This window comes from Myotis myotis, unplaced genomic scaffold, assembly GCF_014108235.1.
Source record: "Myotis myotis isolate mMyoMyo1 unplaced genomic scaffold, mMyoMyo1.p scaffold_m19_p_1, whole genome shotgun sequence".
NCBI lineage: Eukaryota > Metazoa > Chordata > Mammalia > Chiroptera > Vespertilionidae > Myotis > Myotis myotis.
The window spans coordinates 191765527-191792846 of NW_023416313.1; the positions used below are offsets into that span (position 1 = coordinate 191765527).

General features: G+C 41.9%; 1 protein-coding gene across 6 annotated transcripts in view; it reads left to right on the forward strand.

Moving 5' to 3' along the window:
* The window catches only part of DAAM1 (dishevelled associated activator of morphogenesis 1), a 159451-nt gene that overhangs the window by 86760 nt on the left and 45371 nt on the right, over positions 1-27320 (forward strand). For 5 of the 6 annotated variants that reach the window (XR_004967489.1, XM_036308894.1, XM_036308904.1 and 2 more), the window contains exons 4-10: positions 16694-16765; positions 23151-23245; positions 25259-25592; positions 26182-26292; positions 26399-26502; positions 26784-26850; positions 27083-27200. Coding sequence is in view for 5 of the 6 variants with exons in the window: in XM_036308894.1 (XP_036164787.1) it covers positions 16694-16765; positions 23151-23245; positions 25259-25592; positions 26182-26292; positions 26399-26502; positions 26784-26850; positions 27083-27200 (901 nt within the window). In the remaining variant the exon portion in view is untranslated. Of the gene's footprint in view, positions 1-2505; positions 2682-16693; positions 16766-23150; positions 23246-25258; positions 25593-26181; positions 26293-26398; positions 26503-26783; positions 26851-27082; positions 27201-27320 lie in introns of all 6 variants that reach the window. The other variant, XM_036308914.1, reaches the window with a different exon arrangement.

Consider the following 27320-nt stretch of genomic DNA (forward strand, 5'->3'; position numbering starts at 1 on the left):
CCCTAAGGACCCACCAGTCTTTCTCCATGATTCAGGGGCTCCAGGGTGAACTCTTAGCATGGCACAACAGGGGGAAGGTGGATATAAACTAGGGGAGAACGAGGATAGGCTGGAGTCCACAAGGAGAGACCGAAGCCCATGTCAGTTCTCGCTGCCTCTGCCTCCAAAGATGGAGGAGGATCCAGGGAAAGGTGGAGCAGTTGCAGAGCGGCCTGCTGCTCCACGCCAATGAGGTTAGTCAGCAGATAGGGGACAAAGTGGACAAAAAGGTACCCACTTTGCTCCCACCCGCCACATCGCCCATGAGAGAGGCCTTCTGTGGCTCACTGACCCAGAAACCTACAAGAAAGGGTGTCATTCAGCCTCGCCAACTTGAACAGTGCATGCAAACCAGTGTTGTGTTGTCAAGACAACCCTGGCTCTTTTTTCATTGTCTAACCCAGGGACCCTTTTTCTTTCCCTCTCTCTCTTTCTGCTCTTACCCGGCGGCATTAAAACAAAGGTGAATCTGTAAACCACCCAGAGTCTGTCAATATCATTTATTAGGCAGTGACTGAAACCATGGTGATTTTGGCCCTAATGAGATTTCTTTAGCTTTCTGCCCCAAAATCCACTAAAGGCATGTTTCACCTTGCCCTTGCCCCTCTAAGCAGCATAATCTCAAAGCTAGCTATTCATTTTATTCCTTAATTTTATTTTTATTACAAAAACATGCCATCAAAATGAGCACCAAATTTTAGGTTAGAGTACAAAATTTAAAGATTCTCTGCCTCTAGCAGCCCTTAAACTAACATTGTATTCCAGTAAGGGCATTTGGTTCATGAGTATTTATTTGCCTCTTCTTCCTATAATCCCTTTGTTCAATAACACCAGTTTGGAGTATTTGAGTATTTTTTCCTCCCAGTTCTGTCACTCCAGCCATGCCAGCTACCACCCCTGCCTGGTGGTGTCCAGAATGGTCCAGAGCTACAGCTTGTGTTTTCATAAATGTTGACTCTCAGTGCCCAGCTTCACTAATGCAGAAGCAGTAAGCAAACTCACCCACAGAGTGAACCAAAACACATCCATCTTTCTTCCTTGGTGCTTGGACAAGCAAACAAATCTAAAATATTGTAGACACCCTCTGAGTCTTCTGGTTCTACATACAGTCCTGTTTTTCAGGCTTGAGATACTGCTAGCGAAAGGATACAACACAGAGGTTTCATTAAACAAGTCAATTTTCAAAAATAAGTAACTTATTAGGTTGAAGCGAGTCAGATTTACAAGGGCCCTGTTCAGCAACCACATTTGTTCAAAGTCTCAGCATTAAAATTCAATAGTGCGATCTAGCTGTGTGATTTCCAAGTTAAGCTAATAAAACAAAACTTCAGTGTTAAGATTATAAAAGAACGTTTCGGCACAGTTGCAGATACTGTTATTGATGGAAGTCTTAAACCTAGTTACCAGAGCAGACAGTCTGGGTTCCAAGAAATTGGCACTTTCTAAAATTTCTAAAAAAGCAAAAAACTAACAAACCTCAAGTCATGGGATAAATTATTATTTGCTGGTTGATTATTTTTGTTATGAAATTTTTTTTTTCTTTTTATTATTAGTTAAGGTATTACAAATGTGTCCTCATCCCCCCCATTAACCCCCAACCTCCCCCCCAAGTACAGAATATAATAAACACCCATGTTTAACAAATGCCAACATTTTATCATCTTTACCTTGGATTTTTTTAAAAAGACGTAAAACATTTTAATATAGTTGAATCCCAGTGATGTCTTCTATTCTGAAGGTGGTATGTGGCTTTTTTCTTTAACCTTATTTTGCACATGTAGATTAATTAAAAATATATGGTATTCCTTTATTTTAACTGTGATATAATAATGTTCATTAAAGGAAAATGCCACGGTTTAATTTTTTTATTCCCCTTTGAATAATACTTATTTCCAATATTTTATTATTAAAAATGTATTGTAATGAACATATTTGTGCATGTGTTCAAAAATTTCTCTAGGATAGACACCTAGACATCTAATTACTGTGTTGTTTGATATGAACATTTTACCTGTAATTGTCTCCAAAGTGGTTGTAACAACTTATACCCGTAGTAAATTAGTTGCCAACTGTCTGAGGGGAGAGAATTATTTTCCCATTACCCTGATCAATCAATCACTTGGCATAAACTTGAATGTTTCAGGTACACGAAACTGCCATTAAAGTTCTTCCATTTTCTCCCATATGTCTTAGCAAGTCAAATTGAAGTAAAATTTACTGGAATAGAAGGTGTTCATTTTAAAAAGAAAAACCCAAGGGTTAGAAAATGAAAAGTGTTCCATTCAAATACCATCAAGCCATACAAGGTGTTAGAAGTACATAAAAATGGACAATTCACCCAGCATTGTGTTTATTTGGTTTGACTGCAAAGGAAACTGCTCTGTGTGTGGTTCATCCTTCCTCTCCTCTCGATCTTTTTACACCCTCAGTTCCAGCCCCAGGCAAATTGTGTTTCCCTCTCTCAAGCTCCTGACTGATGTATGCCATCACCCAGCCAGGAAGTTCCTCTGGGGCATCCGCCACTTCCCTGATGGTGACTAAGGTGCAGGTGCAGAATCAGCACGTCCGCCCAAACAAGCAGCTTAGCTGTGGCTGGAAATCACATAGCAGCATCTTCATCTTGAGCATCTCCTTATAAAATTGTGAAAGTCTTTCTTTTTCATACTCCCTGGTTCCTTCGAATATTAAGAAATTGAGATGTGCAACTTGCTGTCTGGCTATCCCTCAGGCCTAAAATCTGAGCTATGTACAAGTCAACTTATGGATTTGGGGATTGTTGGTTCTTTAGTCTAGAGATACTTAACTCTGCTTTCTTCTTCATAGCATTGTACAAACAGTGAATATGTATGTGCTTCATGGATACCATCTCTCTTTGATGTTTCCTCAGACTTGCCTTTCTTCATTGAGTAATCCCTTTATCCTGGGCCTTGCTTTCTTTGTAATTAGGGAACGCCAGGCTGGAAGAGGGTGGAGAGAATGACCCTGTGTTTGTGTTCATTTCGAATCATTCAAACAACAGTAAAAACAAATAAGTAAGCAATGTACAGCTGAACTAAGCAATGTACAGCTGAGAAAAAATAATTTCTTAGTTGGACAAACCAATTAATGGGGAGCATGGGGTTGTGTGTCCCGTGGAGCTCTATTTTGTCCTCTGGAGTGGAGGCCAGAGAAACACCTCCCACAGCTTTCACTCTGCTTATCACCTTAGTGCTGTACTGTGGGGAGAACGCTCCTGTGTAGGCTCCAGCCACTGGAAGAGACTTGGAGCTCTGGGTTTCAATGGAAGCCCGGGGCGGGTAGTGGTCTTAAGCTGCCGCAGAGCAGCTATCTTTGGCTTCCCAGTCTTAATTCTTAACCAGGTTCCTTTTGAGAGCTCGGGTACAGGACAAATTCCATCTCGTGTCAATTGCAGGGTGAGGAACAGTGACTATCTTGGAGCTCTCAATCTTTGTCGTAGAGTACTTGTCAACAGTGCTATTGTGTAACCAAGGTTCTGATTGCAACTATTTGGGCCTCTGAGCCCCTTGCCTCTGTGGATTGAAACACAAGGACATAACTCCATTTCACTTCCAAATCTGAACAGTGAGCGAGAGGTCTGAGTGATAGCTCTATGACTGGTAGAAAGTGATATCACTATATCTCACATCCAAGAATCTAGAAGTAGCTCCCGGTCTGGTATCAGCTGAACAATGGACCCCTGAGGGACACACAGCACAGGGCTCACTCCAGAACAATGCACATCCTTTGTTTCAGTATTCCTTAGGAGTGTGCTTCCTTCCCCGGTTAACTGAGCACACAATGAAGAACCTCAAGCAGAGCTGACAAAAAGGTTTATCTTGATTACTAACTCTGAACAATTAGGGGTTGAAGCCTGAAGCACTTTGGGAAGCATTAGAGGTTATGAATAGGATCAATAAGAATAGTGTGGTAACTGATGAGCAGTGTCTTCCATGACACATGATGGGGAAATGTGTCATATGTAGCAAATATTTGCCATCTTTGTCTTTGAAGGCTCTTCTTGCTTCTAGATTATAGTTGGATGTAAGTATCATACTTCCTACTTCTTTTCTCCTGGGTCTCTCCCCGGTTCTCTGCAGATTCTCTAAATGCTATGGCACCTACTTCCATAGAAAGAATGCCGCAAGCCTGCCTGACCTCACATCTCCAGGAGATAGGTTTATGAAGGACATCAACAGAAGGAAGTTTTTTTCTGATATCTTTGGAAAAGATGTCAGACAAAAACAAAACCACTTTCTCTGAGTTTTCCATATATATGTGTGTGTGTGTATATATATATATATATATATATATACACACACACACACACATATACATATATATACATATATATGTGAAATAAGTATATGCATATGTATTTATGCATCTTTTTCACTAATAACTCTTGCACACCTAATACTGTTGCATCTATGTTATGCTTGGAGCATTTCAGAATTTCACACACACACCCCATTCCCCACAGAGTAGGAAGAAGCTTTGAGCTTCCAGTGTAAGTTAGAATGCACTGCTAATACCTCTAATTTGGGCTTCTCCTAATTCCTTATACTTCAGGAACCTAGTGCTTTGTGAAACTGGAAGCTGGTTACAGTAGAAAGACTACCGAAGAATACCAACTCTAAATTACGGTGTCTTAAATTCCCTTGTGCTTCTTCAATGAGGTACAGAACAACATTTGACTTAAGCAGTCTTAAGATGGCATCCCCATGCCCTCACATATCTGAGACAGTGATATCTTCCAACTGATGCTTTTCTTCTTTATTTCCTTTTGCCAAAAATGCTGTCAATAATTCAGTAGTGTGCCACAGAGTCAGTGATGGCTTAAAATTAGAAATAAGGTTATGACTCTTCTTCTAGGAGATAGTTAGCCCTGTCTTAGCATTTTTCAGTCATCCTGAGAATGCTTCCGTGAATGGAATATGCCTTTGTGGGCTTAATGTTTCCCCTGATTCTCTTCTTAGTTTAATTACTGTTTTCCAAAGTCCTCCCTTTATAGCCTCGTGTTAAGCATTATATTGCAAATCATAAACACACTTTGATTGTTTTCCCAAGAGTAGGTTACAGAACATCAAAACCTGCTTTATGGCATTCTGAAAAGCTGGTCTGGTAGCAGGAAATCTGGTGGCAAGATGTGAGGCAACAAAGACCATTGACATCACTGATTGGGTTTCCACACTGCAAAAGGGTAGTGATGTGTGTCCAGACATGCAAATTTACCAACCAGCTGATCTAATCGTACTGAGGACTGTAGCACTCCATGGTGGTTTATGGGTCAAAGACTTGACTCTTAACAAGCTACATAGAAGTAATTTGTTTTATGTCACTGTATACTTTGTGTCACAGGCAACAAGGGAATGTGGGCTTGTATCATTTCTGAAAATAATAATTGAAGAATGTTTCTTTTCTTTTCCATGAAAATGAGGGGAATTGTCGTCTAAAATTGCCTTCAGATGTTGGAGTTGTACTGATTGAGATTTTTAGGCTCCAATCATATTCCAGGCTGTGAAGTGCTTTGCCAAAGAAATGATTTGTTAATAAATAAAACAAATGTCTCATAGTTTGGGAAGTGGGATGTAAAGTCTCAGTTTTTAATTCTAGGTAAGGATTATGACTATTTTTTAGATACATCGGAACATGAAATCCATTTTCCCCCAGGATCCTGTACAGGTGACTTTTAAGTTTTCAATTCTTTCAAGACAGCCAAGGCCTCTTCAGGAGAGAAGAGGGTGTTGGAACAAAGTGAGCCCCTGAGCTGTTCCAGAAATGCAGTTGGTTTCTGTCTCTTGAAGTCTTATTGTCACTTGACTGTTTCATTGCTGCTGTTCCCATCAGGAGACGAGGTGTCTTTAAAGTAGTACTCTTTTCTTGCTTTTCTGGGGTATGTTATTTGGGGAGAGAACAAAAATGATAGCTGATTGAGAGCTGCCATGCAAGTCGGATTTTCAATGTGCTAACATTTCATTTCAGGTCATTCAGAAATTTTTGATGATTTTTACCAGTGTAGATAAAGTTTGTGACAATAAGAAAATAATGTAATATTTTATGCTATCGAGGAAATGTTTCAAAGCATTTTTCCCAGTAGAGCTTTGGATTTTTATTTTGAAGATACATTGATAAGGACTGGAGTTTAGTAAAAATGCAGGAGTTAATAATACTTGACTGTTTATTTTTGTCATGATGAGAAGAGGGAGTGAAGTCTATAAATGAATACAGTTCTTTGTAGCTCTACTTGCAAAAACTGAGAACCTATTGTCAGAATAAGTTTGTGATCTTGTAAGAAACTCAATGCTAAAGTTTGGAAACATATTCTCATATGTCTCCTCTTGTATTCATGGATCACTAACAAGCAAAACAGGGAGCTTTGCTCTCTTATTTATGTATTCTAACATCAAGAACAGTGCCTAGGCCATTATAAAACTCAATAAACATTTATTGGATGAGTAAATGAATGAAAAGGAAAGCAAATGACTTTTTAGATTCAGTTCAGCACTGTGAATTTTAAGTATGATGACAGAGGGTTTCTATCCTGCCCAAGAGAAGCCCTATGTTCAGCAATTAACTGCCAAAATATTTTGAATTTAATTTAAAAAGGTCTGCCGCTTGCATCTATAGACGCTTATGGCATACAAATGGTTAATATTGCTCCCAAGTTACACTGCTATTCTTAAATGTCATTGGATTCCAGACCAAACTATTGGGAAACAGTGGTCAAGTTTTGGTTATTTTCAGGCTAGAGGTGAAGGGTGTGGGGCGTGAGTCTAAACTCAATGAACTCATAGCTTTTGTTTTGTTTTATGAGCAGAAGTCTTAGAAGTACTCCCAATGATTTGCCCAACAAACATCTGGACAGGATAGAGGACCAGGTGCAGCTGTGCATGTAAGGTAGATAGAGTGGAGTGGTCTCTGTGGTTTCAAGTTGGAGATCAGTGATGTACAAATAGAAACTGTGCCGCATAGCCTAGACAAAGCAACAGAAACAGGCGAGATTGAGGCGAAGTGGTCAGGACCGGGTAGGTGTTCTCGAGCTAGGCCTTTGGGCGGGCCAGCTTTGAGCAATTGGGTAACTTAGGTGAGAGAAGCCTGGAGCAGAGTATTAGTCATACAACTTGGCTTCCACATTACACCTTTATAGATGGTGTTCTCCTCAACTAGGAAAGTACTAGTCATGCATCTCTTATTCTGCTACACTGTAATTATATTGAAATGGGGGAATTTACTGAATGTTCTGTCCATAGCATTCTGCAGAGTAACCTCTACTTTTTACTATCTTTGAGCTATTTAACAACTCTGAAAATTGTTTTAAAAGCCTGATAGTGCAAATAATTCTTGCCCATTGAAATGCAAATGTTGAATGCAGTTGATTATGGTCCTGCTGACCGGTTTTGTATCTATATGTAAAGAGATGCTTATGTGTGTCTTTGCTCCTCGGATTCTCTTTTTGAAGCCATTGTGACATCTTAGCAGTTCCCTCATTTATTAATGAGTTCACTAAAATCTTTGACATAAGTTTATGTCATGATTTGTCCTATATCAATAGAGAATTTTTAACTTAGAGGATTGATCAAGGGGCTAACATTATAAATGGTCTGAGGTCTTTAATAATATTTTAGGCTGGAGTACATGATATGATTCCAGGAAGCTCTCTATGGGAAAGTGTGCATTATATATCGATTCTACTGAGCTTTAGATCTACCTAGACCAGTGAGGGGAAGGAGCGGGGCTCAGGGGTTCAGAAGAGGTGTCTGGCTTCACACCCATTCATGGAAGAAGTTCCCATGATATTTGAAGAGAGGATGGCTGTACAGGAGAGGAGTAGGGGCTCAGAAGCGTGATCTAGAGACCTAAAAAAAACAATGCTCTACCGGGGCTTAAACATCCCCCAGTTTCTCCCCAGTTTCTCTAGTCACTCATTTTTTAATTCATTAACTTACATTTATGTTTAGAGATCAAGTGTCCTCAAGCTTACAACAAGAAAACTAATTTTACTGTTACTGAAATAGAGATGCCCAATACAACAAGGACTGTGCATTTTTACCTCTGCTTCATATGGCATGTATCTTTTATTTCTAAATCGTAAATGCTATTTGCTGTGGACCATTAGGAGAGCTAGCACTTGTTTGTTTTCCTCTTGGGAGACGCTGGTCAAATCGTCCCGATGTCCTCTCAGTAGGGACTGTCTAGCATTGTACATCACTGACAAGCCATGTGAGAAGAGTCCTTTCATAGGAATCAAGATATATTTGTTGGAGTTATTTTCGTGAAGGATGAACATGAGGGTCTGATGAACTTATGGAAAATGTGAGATTTATTTATGAATTGAGGAAGATAAACTTGTGCTATACAGCCAGTGGAGAATTTTTGGCTTGGTTAGAGAGAAGACTTCGGGAGAACATAATAGCTTTATTCAAATTGTTCAAATATTTGCTGGGTTATAGCTCATAGGAGAAATTAGACTTACTCCATGCAGTTCCCAAGGGCAAAACTAAGGCCAACAAGTGCTTGAAGTTATAAGGAGACATCTGTCGATTCAGTATGAGGTGAATTTTCTAACAGTACTGGCTGTGATTGTGGACCCCTTCGAGCCTTCTCTCTGAGAGCACACAATCGATCACTTGCTGATGACATATAAAGGACCCCTGAGAGGGGAAACTCAAACTGGGGTGTCTCTAGAGTCAGAGACCTAGCTCTATAATCATGTGATGGTTTTCCTTAAAAACATACAGATGTGTTGCAGCATTAGGAAATATAGGGATAGAGGTTTGCTTTTCTTCGATGATCCTAAATGCTAAACATGAGAGCTACCCTCCAGTTTTTCCAGAAAATGACTGGCATTTTGACCCTTGGAGGATGTGTAGGGTTGCCTGGAGGATGAAGAAGCTTCTATTCTGTGTGGGCCCAACCGGATTTTGGCAACAGATGAGCTTGATGTATAATTGTGGCAGTGACCAGAAAATGTAGCCAGGACCAGCAGTCCCAGGAACCACATGACTCTTGAAATGTGACAACATACGTAGGAGTTATTTTTTTGAAACCAGCTGCTGCCCTTTGGCAAGCTTTTGATATAAGATGTAGCTTCAGCCCACTGTCAGGTGAGAGGTAACATTGGGAGGACTGAGGAAAAGCAACAGTCTTTAGGGAGCCTGGATTGTGGGCCTGCTGGTTCTTCTCTTAAGAACCTGGAGAGTATTATGCTAAGAGAAATAAGCCAGTGAGCAAAAGACATGTATCACATGATCTCCCTTATATGTGGAATCTAATGATCAAAATAACCTGACAAAATAGATCCAGAAACATGGAAGGATGCAACAGACTGAGGATCCTCAGAGGGAATGGGGGTAGGAAGAGTCCAACCAAAGAACTTATATGCATACTAGAGGCCCAGTGCACAAATCTGTGCACAGGTGGGGTCCCTCAGTCTAGTCGGTGATCGGGGCCAATTGGGGCCGTCTTGCCCAGTCCCCATCTCGCCCAGTCCCAATCAGGGCCAATCGGGGCTGGCTGGCCTGGGGGAGGGACCGCAGGAGGTTGGCCAGCTACAGGGAGGGACCACAGGAGGTTGGCCGGCTGTGGGAGATTGGCTGGCTGAGGGAGCGCACCACCCGGCCAGCCAGGGGAAGGGACTGCAGGAGGTTGGCCAACCAGGGGATGTTGGCTGTGTAAGTGCACTGACCACTAGGGGGCAGCTCCTGTGTTGAGCGAATGCCCCCTGGTGGCCAGTGTGTGTCATAACTACCATCCGGTCATCCAGTCATCCAGTCATAATGGTCACTTAGGCTTTTATATATATAGACTAGAGGCCTGGTACACGAAATTTGTGCACTCGGGAGGGGGAGGGCTCCCTCAGCCTCACTTGTGCCCTCTCACAGTCCAGGAGCCCTCGGGGGATGTCCGCTCTCTGTGGGGAGCAGGCCTAAGCTGGCAGTCGAACATCCTTAGCGCTGCCGCGGAGGTGGGAGAGGCTCGCCAGCCATGAGCCTGGCTTCTGGCTGAGCAGCGCTCCCCCTGTGGGAGCACACTGACCACCAGGGGGCAGCCCCTGCATTGAGCATCTGCCTCCTGGTGGTCAGTGTGTGTCATAGCGACCAGTCATTCTAGCATTCGGTCGATTTGCATATTAGCCTTTTATTATATAGGATATAGATATGAATAACCCATGGACACAGACAATAGTGGAGTGAAGGTCTGGATAGGAAGGGGGTCAATGGGTGGAAAGAGAGGGGAGGGATATCTGTAATACTTTCAAGATAAAGATAAATTAAAATAAATAAAGGAAAAAAACACCAGGTAGGCACATCCTAAAATAAAGTATCATTAAAAAAGGGGTGGGGGGGATAGAAACAGCTGGGGGCTAATATCAGGATATGCCATGCTATTTTAACTACTTTTAGGGAGTAGTGAGCTTGGTAAGAAGGTAGGTTTTTCAGGCATAGTAGGTCCTGCTGCTTCTCTAGAAAAAGTGCAGGTTACTGGGAAATTTCAAACACCCTATGAGCTGATGTTAACTTACAGCTGGGTTTACTAGAGACAGAGTGGCTTCACAAAGAGGAGGAAGCTTGGAAAACAGTTGGTGATCAAGTTAGAATTCTTATGTACTCCCACCCTCTTGAGAGCCAAACTCTATCTAGTACCAACTGTGGCCTGTGGGCTGGATCTGGCCAGCCACCTGTTTTTGTAAATGCAGTACTATGGAAACGTGGTGATGCTCATCCTGTGAGTTATCTGTGGCTGCCTTGTACACATACAGTGGTAGGGTCCTATAGTTGCAACAGACTGTGTGGTCTGCAAAGCCTGAAATATTTATTATCTGGCCCTTTCCAGAGAAAGTTCTCCAACCACTGGTTTCTACGCTGTTCCTCTAGACTTCATCGGGGCCATCTGTTGAGGAGATGCTGGTTATACATTACTGAGGCAGAGGGGAAAGTTGGCAGAAGTGATTAGCAAGGCCTTCCACAAAATATTTTTCCACCTTCCATTGTACCTGTTCTTTCAATCCAGTTTCACCCACATTAACTCCTGATTTCCTATCACTCACTTGAGTATGGCAAATGCCACACACATCATGAAGAAATGCCTAAGAGAATGAAATATTTTGGCCTTTCTGCCTCTTTCTAACTAGAATTTTCTAAAAATTCTAAGCACAGAATGAATTTATTTATTAGTATACTAGAGGCCCGGTGCACAAAAATTTGTGCACTGTGGGGTCCCTCAGCCTGGCCTGTGCCCTCTCACAGTCTGGGACCCCTCAGGGGATATCCATCTGCTGGCTTAGGCCCACTCCCTGGGGGGATTGGGCCTAAGCTGGCAGTCAGACATCCCTCTGGTAGCCTGGGAGCCCTCAGGGGATGTCCACTTGCCAGTGGGGACCAGGCCTAAGCTGCAGTCGGACATCCTTAGTGCTGCTGATGAGGCCGGAGAGGCTCCCACCACCACCGCTGTGCTGGCAGCTGGCAGCTGGCAGCCTGGCTTGTGGCTGAGCAGAGCTCCCCCTGTGGGAGTGCACTGACCACCAGGGGGCATCTCCTGCATTGAGCGTCTGCTCCTTGGTGGTCAGTGTGTATCATAGTGACCAGTCATTCCCAGTCATTCTGCCGTTAGGGTCAATTTGCATATTACCCTTTTATTATATGCCTGGTGCATGGGTGGGGGCTGGCTGGTTTGCCCTGAAGGGTGGGGGTCCCGCTAGGGTGCCTGGCCAGGCTGGGTGAGGGGCTGAGGGCCGTTTTCAGGTTGGCCACACCCCCTTCAGGGTGGGGGTCCCTCCTGGTGTGCCTGGCCAGCCTGGGTGAGGGGCTGATGGCTGTTTGCAGACTGGCCACGGCCCCCAGCCACCCAAGCTCCCAGGGGAGGCTGGCCGGAAGCAGGTATCTTGGATTTATTTATCTTCTATAATTGAAATTTTGTTGCCTTTAGCAGAGGCCACAGCTGGCCAAGGCAGGTGGGAAACTTGCCTTCCTCCATTGCCAGGGCAACCAAGCCTCCTGCTTGCTCCAGCTCCCTGGCTGCTGGCCGCCATCTTGGTTGGATTAATTTGCATGTATTCGCTCTGATTGGCTGGTGGGTGTGGCTTGGGCGTAGCAAAGGTATGGTCAATTTGCATGTTTCTCTTTTATTAGATTAGATGGTGGTGGATCCATAGAAACCAGAATAGTAATGACTAATGAAACAGATGACCATTTTGATCACTACCAAGGGATAGAATTTCTTGATCCTATAAATGATCGCAGTTAACATGTTTTCTAATAACATTTTCTTTACAAATGGATCAGGTTTTTACTATTTAGTTGCCTTTGTCCTATACTGCAGATTGTCAGAATGAAATTTACTTCATACTATCATGCCGAAATAATACTTTTGTGCTGTTGAAATTCAATTGGTTAAACTTTAATATATCCCTGCTATTTGAGGCTGTTAGTACTCATACATTGCTGGAGAATTGTTAGCCAATCCAGGCAGGGAACCTCATGGGAATATAGTAGAATACGTGAGACATAGCTTTAGTTGGCCACGTGCTTCAGCCTATGATTTGTGGGCTTGTAAACAACCCCAGAGCATGTCCTTTACCATTGATTGACCTTTGCACAGACTATTTCGGGCCTTACTAAGAGCATCTTAAACTGAGGAAACACAACCAGTTTGTACATATTATTACTTGAGAAATTATCCTATTAAAATCTTGTCCTGTGTTAATTTCAAAAGCTGTTATTTTTAAAAGACTTAATTTTTAAACTGTACTCCAAGACCCACTTATATTACCGAAGGACTTTAGCTGCTACCAAGAAATTGTTTACCACACAAATATATAAGTGTGGAAATTTAGAAAATTCTAGCTTGCTTTGGGTACATAAATCTTAACCCAAGTCATAGTTTCTTTCTCTGCACAGACAGTTGATATTAGGATTATATTGTGTTTTAGAAATAGAAACTCTAATGAGAGGAAGACAATTCGAGAAATGTTTTCAAATATTTGCTGTGGGAGCAGAGGGGTACCCCAGGGGTAGAGAACAGAGACACCCCAAAGCTTATAGGGTCTTGACTCAATGCATTTCACATTACACAGAACACCAGAAAAAATAAAGCTCTTATCCTAATAGAACATGTAATGCTTTGGAACTTCTGTTTTAATTGTGAATAAACTACTAGTGCATGTTCTTGGAAAAGCAGAAGTTGGGATTGTACAAAAGTTTATATGTGAGAGACCCGCTGCTGCTGAGAGGTGGCCACTGTTAAATTGAATTGTATATATTTCCATAAATGTTGTGTATACAGTATACGTACTTCTCTTTGCTACGGGCAGGAAATATTACTTTGAAACTTTTCCCTCAATATATTTGGTCATTTTTAATATCATTACATAACTTCATTCTTAATTACTGCCACAAGATAATTTATTCAACCATACCCCTTCCATTTGTTAACTTTATTATTTGCTAATTCAAACAGCACTACAGTGAAATAAAGTTCTTTGTAATATATATCTGTGGAAGTCTAAATTTGTAATTGTGGGCTAAATTCCTGAAAGTAGACTTACACATCAAAGACTGTGTGTTTTAAATTTGAACAGTTACTGCCAAGATTCACCTCCAAACTGATTGCTCCAAGTTTTACAGTCCTAGTAGCAAGGACTTAGAATGGCCACAGCTAAAGATTCTGGAACAGTTTCATTATCATCCTAGCTGACATTTATTGAGCATGTTCTGTGTGTATTTGTCCCCAGCTCTTTTTTCACTTTTATTAACTTTTTAAATCCTAACAATGACCTTGTGAGGTAGGAACTCATTTTACAGATAAAGAAACTAAAACTGAGTCACACAGAGAGGTTACTTATCTTGCCTGACAGCCTGTCAGTCACCGAAGGTAGTGAGTGACTGAGGATTCAGATGTGTGTCCTTGATGGTGATAGAGTGACCATGTCTGAGTTTCTAATAGTGAAGTGGTTAGGAGAGAAAGGCCAGCTTTGCACTTAATGTGTATTGCTTGGGATTCATCTAAGGTCTAAGCTTAGAAGTTGCTCTGATTCTTTCCTACTGACTGAAGTTTCAGCAAGGTGGCCTTTGGCAGCTCATCTATCTTCTCTTTGCCTCTTATTTCCTTTTTAGTAAAATGAATATAATAGCAACACCTGCTTTGGGGGTAGATTAAATGAAGAGCACAGTGCTTATAACAGTGTTTGACACAAACTATGTATGTGTTGGATTTTGCTGTTGCTTCCATTATAACTTCCTTTATATAATTAATGTATACAATCGTGTATATTTTGTATTTGTTTCTGTAGAACAAATATGTAGGATTGAGGTGGATAGCTCAAAGAATAATACCTGTTAGAGGTGGTAAAACAAGGACCCAGGAATATTGTACTCATTGCACTCTGTCAGGAGTTTCTTTCCAGTGCTCCTCGGGGGACTCCCAGGGAACGATTACATTCATTTCCTTCTGTCTGTGCCTCTGTAGAACTATAGACTCTGGCAGCCTCACACAGCAGGAGAGAGTTGATTCATAGATGTGAGTTTCAGTTGCCTACTGTAGACATCCACTGTAGACATCTGTATAGAAGGGCCAGGATCGCACAGGGGAAACTGGAGATGCATTGATAGAATGAAGAACTCTTGAGAAAAGCCCCCCAGGAATATGGTGATAGCACTTGGTACATTTACAAGAAGTTTTCACATACGTGAGCTCATTTGATTTTCTCAGATTGAGGCATGTGAAATAAAGTCTTCCCCTTATTTTGACTACAGTATCTAGGTCTACTCTTTATCTGTTTATATTATTAAAGCATTTCCAAAGTGTAGAGATTTCTCTATATGTATTAATCTTTGGTTTCTAAAATGATTTTTGTTTCACAACCATGACTATTAAGCTCTATTACAACAGACAGGCTCTCATGGGACCCAAACATGGGGCATGATTTTGTTGTCGTTTTGGAAATTTGCCCTAGTTTGGGGGAATAAAAAGATCTGGCACCTTCTATTTCATTTTATAGGTTCAAATACCATTGAATGCCATTGTGGGTTTTGGCTTGCTGAAAACATTGTTAACTGGGGTTTTGCTAATTTTACTCCCTTTTAAGAGGAGAGAAGGGTTCAGCCTTCACACTACCATTTAGCTAGTTTATTAGCATGTTAAATAATAATCAAGGCCTCTTCTAAAAACTCATCAGATTTCTTAAGCTTTTTAAAACCATGAAGTGTAATCCAGCCCAACTTCAAAGCTGCTGCTGTAGCCTTCGTCCCCATCATCTGCCTTGTTCAGTCTCCAAATTAAATTCATGCAACTGCCTGAGTTCACATATCAGTTACTGCCAGCTTTTTAAGGCGCTGTAAGCAATAGTTACTTTGTCCCCTTTCTGTGACTACTTAAAGAATAGCTTTGAAATTACGTTTCTTTTATCTTACCCAAGTAGACCTGACTAGAAAGATTGCTTACAGAAAGTGTAGGAGCGGTGGGGGAAGGGGAGGGGGGGAGGGGGTGTGTGTATGGGTTTTTTTGAGGGAAAGTATAGGACTGAAATTAATAGCCCCACCTTGAAACCACTATCCTGAGGTTTGGGATTCTGACACCAGTAAATAGATAGTAACTTCTTCATTGTCTCGTAGCAGCTACGAGTGAGTACCTGGTCTAGTATCTTCTCCAAAGGGATCCATTGTCCTAAGCAGCTCTCTGAATGTGAAGTTAGAGAATAGCTGACATTTTCTTCTTCGGGTCTGATTGCTCACAAATGACTTGCAACACATAGGTGTGCACACATGCATGGATGGATATCCCTGACCACAATGCCATCTCCTGGCTGATTCGATGCTCCAGTGGGGCTGCCTGACCCACTTATTTATTTATCTTGGAGTGTGGGTTCAGTCTGGCACAGACCTCCCATCCATGAATCCCTGAGGCTCTGGTGCTGGCTTCAGGTCACCTGGTTTGTAAGACAAGACTGGCTGGAGTGGTTTAGGAATAGGTTCCCGAATTCCTTGGGTGTCGGTTCTCTTCAGCTCAGACAGACACATTACATTTTCTATCCAAACTCAGTCTGTTATAGCCTGAGGGCTGGGCCTGGGACTAATGTGTGTTCATTTTATCACCTTCCCTTCAATGTCAAGCTTTATTCCCCATCCTCATCTGAAGCAGAATCTAGTTGTGCTCACATCATATGAAACCCTCCTTTAAAATTGTTACTGTCTGCTGGAGCCATAATAAACTAACTTACAAAAGTCTAGTTAACAGCTAGCTGAATCCTGTGGCCATTTTTTAAGACAACTTTTCCTCTATTGTGGATTTCATCCAGACGAGTAGTCCAGCAGTACTGTCCTCAGTGTGACACGGACTCAGAGATCCTTTGTCCGTGCAGCAAACACAGTGCCCTGCCCAATGTTATTGTGCCCCTGAAGAAAAACAACTTCACACCATGATGTGGTTAAGTTCCCATTGAAATGACTTCAGCACTCCCTGGAAATTGACTGGGAGACCACCCTAGTCAAGTGGAGAGCCTGATGATTGAAAGCCAACATTTGTAGACAAATATTTTCTATCTCAATGCCTCCTAGGGGTTTGTGTGGGCGAGTGTCTCGATGCTCTGGAAGTCAGATGTGCTTATGGCCCTTGAATGTTTACAGCTGGTGGTATTTTACCTTTTTGTTTTTCTCTTTAGGATCAGGAAGAAAACAAGGGAGCGACAAGTTGGCCTGAATTCTACATTGATCAGCTCAATTCCATGGCTGCTGTAGGTATACTTTCTGTTCTCTAACACATGGTTTAAAATACAAGTCTAATACAAAGCACACAGTTGCACAATTAATTCACTTGAGTAAGAACTACCAAATGTCATTATCTTTCCAAACTCCACTCCAAATGTTCAGTGTTGGGAAAACAGGGCTGGAGGGAGGGCAGGAGTGGTACTTGGCAAAATTATTTTTTCCAGTATGTTTTAAATAAAATCAGCACACCCTCAAATATATGTGAGTTTAATGTTATAAGAGAAAATGTAATCTTAAATCTGGCTGATGTTCAACTTTAACTTGCAATTGTTCTTACCGATTATTTAGAGTTTCATTACAGCAGCACTGTTCTAAAAATTAATGCCATTTAAAGATAACTAGAGGCCCGGTGCACAAAAATTTGTGCACTCGGGGGGGTGGGGGGGTCCCTCAGCCCGGCCTGTGCCCTCTCGCAGTCTGGGACCCCTCGGGAGATAACGCCCTGCTGGCTTAGGCCTGCTCCCGGGTGGCAGAGGGCAGGCCCAATCCCTAGGTGCAGCCCCTGGTCGGGCTCAGAGCAGGGCTGATTGTGAAGTTGGGGCGCCGCCCCCTGTCATGCACAGAGCAGGGAGATTGGGAGGTTGTGATGCCACCCTCAGTCACGCTCAGGGTAGGGCCGATTGGGGGGTTGGGGCACCGTCCCCTGTCACACTCAAGGCAGGGTCGATGGGGAGGTTGCAGCGCCACCCCCGGTCACGCACAGAGCAGGGCCAATCAGGGGGTTGGGGCTCTGTACCCCGTCACACACAGAGCAGGGCCCGTGGGGGGGGGGGGTTGGGGAGCTCCCCCCTATCAGGCACAGAGCAGGGTTGATCAGGGGGTTGGGGCGCCTTCCCCTGTCACAAACAGAGCTACAGGGCGATCAGGGGGTTTGGGCACTGCCCCCTGGTACGCTGATCCCGGTGCCAGGAGGCATATTACCCTTTTACTATATAGGGTAGAGGCCTGGTGCATGGTTGGGTGCCGGCTGGTTTTCCCTGAAGGGTGTCCTGGATCAGGGTGGGGGTCCCCACTGGGGTGCCTGGCCAGTCTGGGTGAGGGGCTGAGGGCTGTTTTCAGGCTGTGGGTGACTGAAGCTCCCAACTGCTCCTTTTTTTCTTTTTTTTTTTTTATTCTGGGCCAGCTTTAGCTTGAGGCTTGGCTCCAGCTCTTAGGCCTCCCCTCCTGAAAGTAGGTTTCTGGCCTTTGCTTACAATGTTGCGAATCTGCTGGCTGAAGTCCGGCTGTATTTGTTACAATGTTTCTTAAACTGCCCGCTCAGAGGCCTGCAGCCGCAGGCGGGGAACATTGGTTTCCTCCAACGATCCTCCGTCACTGAGGCAACCAAGCCTCATGTTAGTTTCAAGCTGCCTGGATGCCGGCCGCCATCTTGGCTGATAGTTAATTTGCATATTGCCCTGATTAGCCAATGAAAAGGGTAGCGGTCGTACGCCAATTACCATGTTTCTCTTTTATTAGTGTAGATGACACTCTCTTCATTGTTCTCCTCCAGTTCTCTTATTGAGGATTTATTTAGTTCCTGGGTTCTTGATTTTACAGGGCACCAAGATACTCTCTTGCTCATATAAATAACAAAAAATCTATGGTATGAATGGTGTTATGAAAAGGCATAATAATAATACCACCACTGAGATGTCCTTGGGAAATCTTTGGTACATGTATTTTTGGTTTAGTAATTGCTTAAAATGCATTCTCCGTGTCTAAAGCAGAAGTCTTTGTGATGTCGGCATTCTGAGCAGCTTGAGGGGCCCGTATTGATCCCAGCCGAAATATGTAGTGGAAAACAAGTCATCAGCTTTTAACCTTAGGAGCTTAATCCCCTTCCTGATGATAACAATAGGAGGTTGCCCACAGTAGAACATGGCCTTTGCCTCAGTGGACACACTCATGCTTTTAAGAGCCAGTCTGTTAGATTCGGCTTTGAGTTTATACTGTCCATACAGATGATAGCTTCCATAATGCTTTCTTCTACCTCTTTCTTCCTTGCCTTCCCCAGAGTGCTTGTGGAGAATTAGTTTCTTATCGCTGAAAGCAAACGTTTTGCTGCTGCTGCAAAAGTTAAAAACTGACCAGAATATGTGAATCATTCACACTTTGCTAAACTTTCAGAGGCCTTGACTTTTAGCAACTTCCTCTTTTCTGGCTTTTCCTTTGAAGATGCTTCTGCTGTCCTACAGTGGATAATAAACAGCCCGGTAAATGTGAACAAGGCTAGATTTCATAGAGGCTTCTGCCCCAAGGGTTTCTACTCAGAAAGTACAGCAGAAAAGAATAGAAAGTAACTCCCAAATCCTCCTCATTCAAGGCATCCTCCACAAGGGCAAAGATGAGAAAAGGGCGATTTCAGCATTTGCATGAATATGTTAGCAGAATGTGAAGCTTGTGGTGACTATCAGGGATTTTCTATGCTTCTGCCTAAACCCTAATAATTTAGAGTCATTTACATTTCCTTCTTATAAAGGTTATTTTCTGAATTCTTGTTCTTTGCTGTTAGGGAAAAAAGGACCTGCTGGGCAGGCTGTCTTTTATTCTAATGGAGTCAGCATTGTTTGATAGCTAACAGGGGCACTTGCTTTTTTGTGAATGAATTCACTTCCATAAATGGAGAAGCACTAAACACTATGGATTTTTCCTTTCTTCATATTTAGGGACCATTAGGTTAATTGGTCTTTTAGTGACTTATCCATGGCTGTCCGGTATCCACCTGGCTCCCTTCCTGCTCTAGGGGGTCCGTGATGTGCCCGTGTGTGGCCTCCATCAAGAGCCTTCTTTTCTCCTCATCCAGTCCTTGGACTTTGTGTACATTTTTAAATTATATTTGCTTTCTTTCCAAGAGAATCTCAAGGCTAATAAATTGGCAGTCACTTTGCTATTCTTTGTGTTAAACACCTAGAAAAGCTTTCTAATGCTCCGTTAAGGATCCAGCCAGTGTCTTTCCAGGGTTAAATATCAAAGGTGTTAACAGTTTATGAATTAGTGAGACCAGAGAACTACTGCATGCATAAAGGAGTAAGGAGGCCTGATAAGACCAGAAACTCTGCTGGATATTCTGTTTTCCTCAGCACACTTGTTGCCGCCACCTCCTCCCATAGTTCTGGCTAATCGCTCTGGTAACTGTATTAGAGGATGCCTACAACACACAGCCGAATCCTGAGGCGTTGTCCCCGGGACTGGAAGGCACACCGTTTGTTCAGTCCTTTTATGGCGTGGCAGCCAGATTCTGGCTCTTTACTAGGAAATTCTTGAGGGGCATTTATCCATTGTCATCATCCTTTGCCTTCAGCATCAGTAGCGACTACGGCTTTTGAGTGTGCATCTTATGACAAGAAGTATACAGGCACTTTACATGTTGTTTTAAAGGCTTACAAGCACCCTATGCTGTAAGTGCTATTTATAGATAAGGAGTCTGAGACTCAGAAAGGTTACCTTGACCAAGCTCATCTAATTAGGAAGTGGTAGAGCTGGAATTTAAACCCATCAGCCTGAGCTGAAAGACTCCTTTCCAATTTGCCTCTCACTAACTTGGGTTAAAAAGCCATAAAAGAGGCCTCGGAATCCCTCCCCATTCCCCACTTCCAAGTTTTCTGAGGCGGGGCAGGCATCTGTTTTCTTTAATGCCTTGAGAGTGATAAACAGTCCAGGTCAAGGACTGCAGCACTTACTAGTTTGTGAAGCCGTTTGTGGAGCAAGTTCAGCTACTTACGCAAGCCTCCTAACAAGGATGCTTTGTTCTTTAGAGGACCACTGAATGATCCATTGAAGAGTGAAAAATGGAATAATAAAAGTGCGGCCCAATAGGTTGCAGAAGGACCTGGTCTCTCTGTGTGTGACTTTGTACACTCTTAGGGTGAAAGGGTGTGAGGTGGAACTCAGTGTGCTTAGCCTGCCGGCTTACTGATTTCACACCAATGAAATGTCCAAACCAGAGCCTGGTTCCTGACTCCCAGCCTGGAAGGGTTTCTGTGCCTGTGCCTTTCTCTTAGACCCGCATGCTCCAGTGTATACTGTGGCAGCTTTGACCAGATCCTCTGCCAGGGTGCACATTCCGTCACAGCCTATCCCGCATACTGGATGTTTGGTGTAGCAGCCATCTGCAGAAATGTAGGCATACCCCCTCTTCTATAAAAAGCTGCAAATGAGCCTTCTTCCTAAATGTGAAGATTGGAAACGTGAGACTTGCCATAAATCATTTCATTTTGAAAAGTTGCATTAGTATATTAGGTTCATCTACATCCTCTGCTTTCTCAATATAGTAAGCAATCTTAGATTTAAATCTTGTGTCACATACAAAACATAGGATATTGTGTTTTGTTTTGAGAGGAAAGTAATTGTCCTTATATTGGGAAGGGAAATTCCAATTTAATTTTCTTGACTTTTCTTAAATCTCCCACCTCTACTAGGGAGAGACTCAATGTAGTGTGCTTTTATATGTCCCACCCTCTTCAAGGTTAAGATAAATGTGTGCCAATTCTCTTAGTATTAGTGAACCATAATAAAAAATGTGAGTAGTCTTTAATTTGGGGACTCTTTTGTGTGATTAAGCTTAGGAACAAGGAGTGATGTTCATAAAAGGCTTGATTCTGAGCTGCAGAGTCAAAGGATTGCTTAAGAGTGTAGAGTTCAGCTGTGCCTTGGGAGATTAAATATACTTGGCTGGATTTGTGCTGAATTTTCCAGAGGATGGGTCTCATAGAGCTGTGAAGGAATTCACTGACTATTCTGCACACAGCTTCTTCCCAGCCACCCTCTGGTGACAGCTGTCCAGATGCATCACTAGCAAGAGGACAACTTTAGCAGAAACTAACAGCTTAAAAACAAGATTTTACTGATTTTTATTTCAGTTGCCATAAATGATACTGATATTTATGTTTGCTTTGGGCTTTATCCTCCTAATTGTGAAGTCAAAGTTAGACTTTAATTAACATCTAGTTACTTAATGCTGATACTGTTAACTAGAAAATAATTAAGCAAAGTCTCCCCTTGATGATTTGTTTTCCTGAAAGAAAGGAAGAGACTGGGTCATTGTGACACATTGGATGAGAGGCAAACTTTTTTCAATACCCTGTTTCCCAACCACACATTTTATCAGAATTGTTAACAGGTGAAAAGACTGTGACTAGCCAAGCCCGTGTACAGAGTAGGATGAAGGCAAGGGACCAGTGATTCCATGTGTAGAGGCACCTGGGCCCAGAAGACCTGGGATAATTCTAATACAACTAGGGCAGCGGTTCTCAACCTGTGGGTCGCAAACCCTTTGGTGGTCGAACGACCCTTTCACAGGAGTTGCCTAAGACCATCCTGCATATCAGATATTTACATTACGATTCATAACAGTAGCAACATTACAGTTATGAAGTAGCATCGAAAATAATTTTATGGTTGGGTCACAACATGAGGCACTGTATTTAAAGGGCCAGAAGGTTGAGAAACACTGAACTAGGGGCTGATGGGGTGAAGGGAAAGGAAAAGACTTTTTAACAAGTCTGTAAGCTAATTAGCATTCATGACTTTATAATACCAACTGAGATCTGCTTCCTTAGGACCTTGTTCTTCCAAGTGAGGCCCACAGACCTGCATCCATATTGCATGGAAACTAGTCAGAAATGCAGCCTCTTAGGCTGCGCCCCAGACCAAACAACTCAGAACCTGCATTTCAACAGACCCCCAGATGATTCATATCCACGCTAAAGATTGAGAAGCAGTGCTCTAGCAGATCCCTGGGAAGGGAGAGTGCACACACACACACACACTCCATATCCTAATTTCCAAATGATGTTGAGTTGTTTCTAAAACTTAAGCATTTCCATCATAGAAAGAATTGTCCATCATAGTATCAGGTCCAATTTAATTCTTCCTTTTAAAAAATATTTGATGGAACCACAAATGTAAAAGACTATACTTTTCGTCTGAGGAATGGGAGAGATAGGGTGGGGGGATTGCTGCCCACCTCAGCTTGATAGTGTGATAATGTTATTAACTTTAATTGTCAGAATGTTGTTATTAACTACAGGTTAGCTCTTCTTTCTATCTAATATAAATAGTAATATCTCATCAGAGTGCGGTTTTAGAATAGTTACACAAACATTTGGACAACTTAATCTCTATTAAGTTTTCTAAACATTGCCTTAAAGCTTTATTTAAAATTGGAAATAACTAACTTTTAGTAGAGATAACAAATATGTGGAATTCTTGGCGTTTGCTCCACATTTTGGCTTGTAGTAAATCTTTGTTACAGATTAATTATTTATTTGTATTAGAAGTAATAGTAGCATGTAATCTGTGGGTTTGCCTTGTTTATACCATAATTCAAATATAGAATTGGATAAAGTAACCTCAGTTTTCTTTGCATAGAGAAAATCTCTGCTCGCATTAGAGAAGGAAGAAGAAGAAGAAAGAAGTAAAACTATAGAGAGCTTGAAGACAGCACTAAGGACAAAACCAATGAGGTAATTTTTTCCTAGGTAGTATATACTACTTGCCTCTTTACTTTTCTTTTTTTCTTCTACTCTTCTCCTCTAGCCCTTCTTTCTCTCTTTTCTTTCTAATTCCTTTTTTCCCCCTGCAACAGCCAAACTTTTGAGGAAGTCCTCAGTTAAAAGCATGTAATTGAACCATGGATAAAATACTTTAATCACTGAACATTCAATAAATTGATTTCCTTCAATTAAAAGATATGCAAGTAGCCATTAAAATGGCTAAAATAAAATAAAAAACAAAACAAAACAGAGACTAACAAGTGTTGGTGTGGATGTGGAGAAATTGCCACCCTCACTAATTGCTGGTGAGAATGAAACATAGTGTTGCCACATGACCCAACAATTCTACTCCATAATGTATAGCCAAGGGAAATGAAAAAAGTAACCTCCAAAACTTACACACAAATGTTCATATCAGCATTATTCATAATAGCAAAAAAGTGGAAACAGCCCAGATTCTGTCAACTGATGGATAGATAAATAAAATATTATATATCCATAAAATGGATTATTCAGCCATAAAAAAGAATAGAGTACTGACACATCCTACAACATGGATGAGCCTTGAAAATATTGGTGCAATGTGAAGAAGGCAATACACAAAGGACCATGTATTATATGATTCCATTTATAGTAACTATGCAGAAGAGCCAGTCCACAGAGACAGAAGGTTTAGTGGTTGCCTGGGTTTGGGGAGAAGGGGAAATAGTCTTTTGGAGATGATTGAATTGATAAAGTGTTCTAAAATCACAGAGTGGCAGTGGTTCACAACTCTGGGAATATATTAAAAATCACAAAATTGTTCATTTGAAAGTGTAAATTTTATATCTCAAAAACACTAATGGGGGGGATGAGGACACATTTGTAATACCTTAACTAATAATAAAAAACAAAAACAAACAAACAAAAAAAAAAACACTGTTACTGAAAAGAGGATGGGCAATCATCTTCCACTGTGTGCCTCCCACACCTTATTTTCCATCAATGCCTCTAAGGTTTGCTGAAGTGTTGGGCTTATCGGTACATTTCATTAGCACAAGTGCTATGAATGAAGCCAACTGGTTTTAACTAGCTTGGCTATATCTGGGTCATGTGTTTGGGTGAAAAGGCTGGAAGATAAAGATATATTTCCTTTATTTGACTATAAAATGCTAACTAAGAAAAACCTACTGGCTCATCAAAACTCTTATGTAGTTGTCTGACAGAGGTTTTCTAGCCTAGATCAGTGTTTCCCTCCATGTGTGTTCTTTGTTCTCAGATGTCAGTGGGTATCCAAGACTAAATAAGTTTGGAAATTTCTAGAGTAGTCAGATAAACAGGTTATGTTACTTCTGAACTTTTTAGAGGCTTAACAAGCAGATGTACATTCTGAATTACTCTTGATTGAATTTACAGTAAATAAGTACCATAAATATCAATAAAATTGATATACGGTGATAAAATGTTGCTTTTACTGTTTTATGTACTTGGATTCTGAGTAGCATGCAATACAAAAGAAGGATTTTGCTACAGAACCTTAGGGTTCTGTATTCGTTTGACAAGCAAATATCCTGAAGTTTAAGGATTCTCTTTGACTTTCGTTGATAGGAGACCTGCCTGAGTCAGTGGTTAGTACATAAAAGTGCATGGGGACTGGGTACTCATAGGATCAGCAGATGACTTAACCTAAGACAAATGTTCTGAGTGCCTTCTTGCTCCTGATTTTCTGTGGCTATATGATCTGATAATTGGTTCTTTGTGTCAGTTGAGATCTGTTTACCTCAAGGGGAGATTTTTTTCACACTTCTGGTTAGACTTGACCACTGGGTCTGTGTCGAGGAAGAGGCCGGAATTCAGAAGACTTCATCGGTGTGAGCCTTTTGGTCTTTAGGAACTGCATCTTCTTCCTTTCTCCTGCTCCCCGCCCCCTAAACCTTTCCATTAAGGGCTATTACAGAATTCCAAGAGACTTAAGTCTGGCACATTTTAATCTCCTCCTGACAGGTTTGTAACCAGATTCATCGACTTGGATGGCCTGTCATGTATTCTCAACTTTCTAAAGACCATGGACTACGAGACCTCGGAGTCTCGCATACATACCTCTCTCATTGGATGTATAAAAGCACTCATGAACAACTCTCAAGGTCGGGCTCATGTCCTGGCTCATTCTGAGAGTATCAATGTAATTGCTCAGAGTCTGAGCACAGAGAACATTAAAACGAAGGTGGCTGTGCTGGAAATCTTGGGCGCCGTGTGCCTGGTTCCCGGGGGCCACAAGAAGGTTTTGCAGGCCATGCTGCACTACCAGAAGTATGCCAGCGAGAGAACCCGCTTTCAGGTGGGTGTGTTCCTCTCTGCTTCTTCATTCACCCTCTGTCAGGTCCTCTCCTGGCACTGAGCGGGGAACATAACTTGAGATTTCCTTGGTGGTCATTACTTAGACCATGACGTCAAACATTTCTTTCCTCTTAGGTTTTAGAACCAGCGAGTAGAGTATGCTTTCTATAATTGATCAATCCGGGGTTTTGGATTTACTGAACTTGAAAATGTGACCCAGGTTCCTACACACGATAGAGCACGCATCTTTTGAATCCACTAAATGGGATGTGCCCTGAAAATTTTACAGGTTGCCCTTCTTAGCTTAGGAGCAGCCTAAACAGTGAGATTATGTCACCATAATTATACTCACATGGAAGAAGCAAGCAGAGTTAACGAAGCAGTCTTTTATATTTTGTATGCATGTATATATGAACATATATGATATTCAGAATTTTGAAAGAGTTTTTAGGCCTAATCTTTAAAAAGTGGCTTTCTATGGATCAATGTGATTCTGACTAAGCACATGATTTTAAAAATTAACTTCTAATAAAATGAGTGGAAGGTTAGTAATGATTCGGTCCTTTTTTTTATATTTGTATCCTTTGTAGACATTAATTAATGACTTGGATAAAAGCACAGGGCGGTACCGGGATGAAGTGAGTCTCAAGACTGCCATCATGTCCTTTATCAATGCAGTGCTGAGCCAAGGCGCAGGCGTGGTAAGGACCTTACGTAAAAAACATATATTATTAAAGAATATTTTTTGAAAGATTACTGACTATTCTAAAAAGGTAAATATGAATTTTATCACCCTTTTACTTTCAGGAAAGTTTGGACTTTAGACTTCATCTGCGCTATGAATTTCTGATGTTAGGAATTCAGCCTGTCATAGATAAACTAAGGGAACATGAAAATTCAACATTAGATAGGTAAGTCAAGCTGTACGGTCTGAGACAGTTCGTGCTTTCTCCTTGTGTGTAGTGCCACTCTGTCAACTACTTGTAACCTGTCCGTGACACAAGGTACTTGCACCAGAATGTCAGCTCGGCTGATGCTGTTTATTATGTTAAGACTTTCTTGGTGAACGCAGCAGCGCACCGTGTGGAGCACTTAGTGTGGTTTTGGCACTGGCCCTGAATCCGTTTCCTGGACTGGAATCTTGTGTGCCTGTGTTTGTAGGGTGTCTTAATAGCATCTCTTTGTCTTTCAGGCATTTAGACTTTTTTGAAATGCTCCGAAATGAAGATGAACTAGAATTTGCCAAAAGATTTGAACTGGTATGTGGGCTTACAATTATTCTGACTTGACTCATGAGCTCACGGAGTCCCCCGTTGCAACATGTGTTGTAGAGCCAGCATGCAGTAGTGTGACCTAAAGGCAACATCAGAGTTCTGCTCTGCTACCTACGTGGCAGGATGCACTTCTGTTTGCCTTAGGTTTGCTTACCTTGCATTGTGGGAACTGAGGAACTTGGGTATTTGACTTAAATTTCTTTTTCATGTGAAATAGGTTCACATAGACACAAAAAGTGCAACTCAGATGTTTGAGCTGACCAGGAAGAGGCTGACCCACAGTGAAGCTTACCCTCACTTCATGTCTATCCTGCACCACTGCCTCCAAATGCCTTGTGAGTGTTTGTGATACGTATTCTTCAGTGTTTGGGCATCATCCAAAGGGCTGTGTCTTCTGGACATGCTGATTAGGTTGGGTGCACACCAGGGATTTCAAACCTTGGTTTTGTGGCAGC